General features: G+C 31.5%; 2 protein-coding genes across 2 annotated transcripts; both read left to right on the forward strand.

Annotated features, from left to right (window-relative positions):
- The first annotated feature begins 1,055 nt into the window (after positions 1-1,055).
- LOC111616883 (Ca(2+)/calmodulin-responsive adenylate cyclase-like) lies at positions 1,056-3,432 on the forward strand. Its single transcript, XM_023358234.1, has one exon. The coding sequence runs from the start codon at positions 1,290-1,292 to the stop codon at positions 1,884-1,886; it is 597 nt and encodes a 198-aa protein (XP_023214002.1). The 5' UTR covers positions 1,056-1,289; the 3' UTR covers positions 1,887-3,432.
- An 856-nt stretch (positions 3,433-4,288) lies between these two features.
- LOC111616882 (Ca(2+)/calmodulin-responsive adenylate cyclase-like) lies at positions 4,289-5,017 on the forward strand. The gene has a single exon (XM_023358233.1). The coding sequence runs from the start codon at positions 4,523-4,525 to the stop codon at positions 5,015-5,017; it is 495 nt and encodes a 164-aa protein (XP_023214001.1). The 5' UTR covers positions 4,289-4,522.
- The last annotated feature ends 522 nt before the right edge of the window (positions 5,018-5,539 follow it).

The following is a 5,539-nucleotide window of genomic DNA, read 5'->3' on the forward strand; positions in this document are numbered from 1 at the left end:
AAAATTATTTATTAACCTATTCTAACATTCTTCGTTTAAATTATGACGAAAAAATATATTTTTTTATTCACGAAATTCTTAAATAATTTTAATCAAAGCTGAAAAATAGAATCAAATTGTTAAAAAAAACGAAAATAAAATTAATTACGTTTAAGCAAAAATGTTAGAAAATTTAAAATATTTTCAAATTAATTATATTTGAACTTAATTAACGTTTATAGCCAATTTTTTTTATTTTTCTATTCCATTTTTTAAAAATAAATTTAAAATTTATATGAATAAAAATAAAAAATTGTTTGATAAATTTTTTATTGTAATTTTATTATTTATTAATTAGATTTTTTTGTAATTTTTATTAAAATTTCTTTTATATAAAAAATTTCCATTTGCTATTTTTTTAGACTGGAAATTCAACAACCGAGCGCATGCATATTTATCATTTTCTTCAATTTCCATGCTTCTAGTATTGGAAGGGGGCCGAAGACATTAAACTATGCTAGAGAGAACTTTAGTAAACTCTTATTTCCTCACTCCCAATACTGAATATAAAATAGTATCCCCGAGAAGCAATAAACATGGAGAGAGAATTTATTTTCGACATCGAACATGGTCGATGTGCATCACTAAACAGTGAAATATATACTATTTTTATTTGTTGTATATTTATATAGGCCTATATATATAGATATAAAATAAGCAGGGTTTTTTTTTATTAATTTAAGTAGTTTTAATAAACTTACTTTATTAATTATTATTTTTTTTTATTAAATTGTACAGTACTTATAAAAACACGTGTAGATTTTCTTTCCGATTTAAAGTAATTTAAAACAGGAATAAAATGATATTTTTTCGCGTCAGACAATGGAAAATAATGGTTTATTATTGTTTGACTTTACTGCTGTTTTATTTACATAGGGAAATCTGTTGAATCTGCTCGTAAAAACGTACCATTTGTGCATTGTTTAATTGATAGGAGGTGTTTTTTTAGAAAGTGACGTTTAGTTCCAATTTCGTCTCCTAGGAGTCGTGGATAGGAAGCGGTATAGCCGTATCAAACAAAGCCTGGTGGAGCGCCGAGTGAACAGTCGCGTTGTGTGCTCCACCCACGGTACACGGCAGTCGTCTGTACGAGTTCTGTACGTTTGAGAGTGCGAACACTTAGCCTTCGGCACGGAAGTGGGTGTTACTGAATCGAATATGGCAACTGCATATCTTTACGATTTTCGCGAAAGAAGACTAAGAATGATGGAATTTCAGTGAAAGTGTTTTAAAGGACATCGACGTTAGCCATGGACCATTCAGTTAAGGCAATCAACACACACCGTAAAGTAGCATTCAGCCGGCTATTTAATCGACTCAATTTCGAAAATGATGAACTGGAAGCACTGTTTCATAGATACATCTTCAGGCTTCAACAGTACTCGATCATATGTGTACTTGGATTATTTGTATTGTTAACGGCTGCATTGTCCGTCTTGCATGCTATATACGATGGTTTTGCAACGGTTCCCACCTTATACTATATGACATCGAGTGTTGCTCTGTTAGCATTGGCATGTTTCAGTCACACGCGTTACATACGAGACCATCACTTACTAATATTATGCTACGTCATCTTAATCTTTTTTATGACCTTTTGTTGCTTTGTTCTGCCCGTCGATGTTGGATTAGGTGGTTCCTGGAGCGCCAGAATTTGGTCGGGATCGCACAGTGCTTCGGATGGAGTTTGGGAGATCGTCTTTGTCTTGTTTCTAAGTTATTGTATGTTGCCCGTCCCTCGAGGTATAACTGTTATCATGGGCATAATACTACCGATTATACACACCGCTGTGGCTGCGATATTTGCTAGAGAATTTCCAAATTTTTTATGGAATCAGGTAAGTTGAAGTTCATTGACCGTTTGCATGTGTTAGATGTTTGTTGCTCATTTTTTATTTTTTTCTGTTGTTTTCGTCGTCTTTCTATACTCGACTGAATTGTTTCTGTATGAGTAACGTATAATTTGGCACACGTTTATATAGATAAAAAGAAGCGACTTTAAGTCGAGTGACAACTCGAAAGGTTTGATTACATTCCTCCCGATAATAGATATTTTTGCCCGTGTTATACGCTTTAATTATCTATCCTCTGATATAGGTATTTTTGCGTGTGTAACAAGTCTTAATTATATATCCTCTGATCATATATTCCTATATAACTAATCTTGATTGCTTATCTCTAACATGGGCAGTTTTAATAATACATCTTGATGAAGACCCCGATATAAGCATTTTTGCATATTAGCCTTTATTATATGCTCCTTTTTATTACCTATCACATAATATGCTATATGCAAAAATGCTTATATAAATGCCGATTTCCATACAGAAAGCCTTTATAGCCTACTTCCCGATCTACGTTTATTCTAGCCTATATAGCGAAACTTTTATGCCTCCTAACATAGGCATTTTTAATTATATAATAGTCTTGATATAGATATAAGGCACCATTTTAGGACCAAAATAAGCAAAATTAATAGAAGAAAATTCAATTTGTTTCAGTTTTGTATAGAAAAATTTACTAATAATTCCTTATAAAGTGACGTCTGAAGGTCATTTTAACGAGTCTATAACAATAGAAAGTGTAAGAGAAGTATAGAAAAATACTATTTACAAGTCATCATGATTGAATAATTACGAGAAAAAGAAAGAAAGAAAGAATATTTTAAAACGATGTAGTCGATATTAGTGAATATTTAAATAATGAAAGCATTCGGTCAATTACGTAAATAAATTTTTAAAATAATAAATTATTTGATGGTTATAATGAATTGATTCTGTACTTTGTAGCGTACAGGCAATATCGATACATGCAAACATGAAAATCTAGTAGAGAAATTTGCAAATTTTAATAGTTTTAAAAATTGCTAATTATTGTTGAAGGTAATTAGCGAATGTACACTTTATATATACATACCTACATATACGAGACACGCAAAATTGATTTTAGAATAAAGTATTAAGTTTGTATGTAGGGAGAAAAAGTTGCAAAAAACAGATGAAGTAATCGATATCTGTGATAAATTTTTGTTTAGAAGATGAGAAAAAGAAGTACGTCAGTCTGTTCAGACGTCCGACAAACAAAAATGTTTTTCTTATGATTCATATAGATTCATATCTTTATCCTAAGCTTCGATACAAACTGCATCGAGTGCAATGTTAAGAATCCTTGTAAAAACAATTGATATAGAGGATAAGAATATTTGTAACTCTTTTTATCTAGTGAATAATACATCCGTTAGATATTATAATTATTTCAATAACGAATAGACGATCCGTTCGTTATTCTATTTTATGTAACGTATACATTACCCTTTCGTTATACTTAACATTTAATTATACAAGTAAACTAACTCTATTATTCTAAATAATTAAGTATTCTAATGGATAAAATTGCCAGTTATATATACTTTTTTTTCTGATAGATTATTCATTGAATAGTTTAACGAATAAACTATGCTTTCAATATTTTATATAAAGCTGGATATTCTATTTTACTAGCGAATAAACTATTCACTGAATACAACGAACTAAACAATTCGTTAGATATTCTAACAATTATATCTATAAAAAATTTCCATTTGCTATTTTTTTAGACTGGAAATTCAACAACCGAGCGCATGTTTATTTATCATTTTCTTCAATTTCCATGCTTCTAGTATTGGAAGGGGGCCGAAGACATTAAACTATGCTAGAGAGAACTTTAGTAAACTCTTATTTCCTCACTCCCAATACTGAATATAAAATAGTATCCCCGAGAAGCAATAAACATGGAGAGAGAATTTATTTTCGACATCGAACATGGTCGATGTGCATCACTAAACAGTGAAATATATACTATTTTTATTTGTTGTATATTTATATAGGCCTATATATATAGATATAAAATAAGCAGGGTTTTTTTTTATTAATTTAAGTAATTTTAATAAACTTACTTTATTAATTATTATTTTTTTTTATTAAATTGTACAGTACTTATAAAAACACGTGTAGATTTTCTTTCCGATTTAAAGTAATTTAAAACAGGAATAAAATGATATTTTTTCGCGTCAGACAATGGAAAATAATGGTTTATTATTGTTTGACTTTACTGCTGTTTTATTTACATAGGGAAATCTGTTGAATCTGCTCGTAAAAACGTACCATTTGTGCATTGTTTAATTGATAGGAGGTGTTTTTTTAGAAAGTGACGTTTAGTTCCAATTTCGTCTCCTAGGAGTCGTGGATAGGAAGCGGTATAGCCGTATCAAACAAAGCCTGGTGGAGCGCCGAGTGAACAGTCGCGTTGTGTGCTCCACCCACGGTACACGGCAGTCGTCTGTACGAGTTCTGTACGTTTGAGAGTGCGAACACTTAGCCTTCGGCACGGAAGTGGGTGTTACTGAATCGAATATGGCAACTGCATATCTTTACGATTTTCGCGAAAGAAGACTAAGAATGATGGAATTTCAGTGAAAGTGTTTTAAAGGACATCGACGTTAGCCATGGACCATTCAGTTAAGGCAATCAACACACACCGTAAAGTAGCATTCAGCCGGCTATTTAATCGACTCAATTTCGAAAATGATGAACTGGAAGCACTGTTTCATAGATACATCTTCAGGCTTCAACAGTACTCGATCATATGTGTACTTGGATTATTTGTATTGTTAACGGCTGCATTGTCCGTCTTGCATGCTATATACGATGGTTTTGCAACGGTTCCCACCTTATACTATATGACATCGAGTGTTGCTTTGTTAGCATTGGCATGTTTCAGTCACACGCGTTACATACGAGACCATCACTTACTAATATTATGCTACGTCATCTTAATCTTTTTTATGACCTTTTGTTGCTTTGTTCTGCCCGTCGATGTTGGATTAGGTGGTTCCTGGAGCGCCAGAATTTGGTCGGGATCGCACAGTGCTTCGGATGGAGTTTGGGAGATCGTCTTTGTCTTGTTTCTAAGTTATTGTATGAATTATCTCGTTATTTAAACTGGTCGAAAATACCATAAATTTAATAAATGACTCCGTTATAACACAGAAGCGTTGAATATATTTTAAAGTTTTAAAAGAAAATCTCTGATAAATTTACTGGATTTTTGTCGAGTGTAAAATGGGGAAAATTAAGAATTTTAGGACCCAGAGTAACTAGTGTAAGCTTAACAGGATTACAATTAAAACATTTCGTGTGTTACGTATTTAAGTGTTGTAAAACGAGAAATTCCCTTCCTCTCTTAAGGATCTATCGAGTTTTCCATTAAGGATAATAAAAGATAATTATTTGAATCAAGTCGTAACATAATATAAAATACCATTCATTGATATACTCTTGTTTAATTTCCACATTTTCATAATTATGTTAAACAACGCCACATTAAATACCTCCAGTCCTGTGTCGTGTGTGGTAAATCTATTTATAACGTCGCTGGATATTATTTTAAACATTGCTTAAAATTTCCTATTTATCAACCGTTAAATAAATATTTTAAAAGAATTGAAGAGTAAAAATAAGTA

Source organism: Centruroides sculpturatus, unplaced genomic scaffold (genome assembly GCF_000671375.1).
Source record: "Centruroides sculpturatus isolate CEXI.00-Female unplaced genomic scaffold, Cexi_2.0 scaffold4249, whole genome shotgun sequence".
Lineage (NCBI taxonomy): Eukaryota > Metazoa > Arthropoda > Arachnida > Scorpiones > Buthidae > Centruroides > Centruroides sculpturatus.

What these genes read in the sequence shown, in the direction of transcription:
- LOC111616883 (XM_023358234.1), top strand. Translation starts at nt 1,290, where the DNA reads ATGGACCATTCAGTTAAGGCAATCAACACACACCGTAAAGTAGCATTC.
- LOC111616882 (XM_023358233.1), top strand. Translation starts at nt 4,523, where the DNA reads ATGGACCATTCAGTTAAGGCAATCAACACACACCGTAAAGTAGCATTC.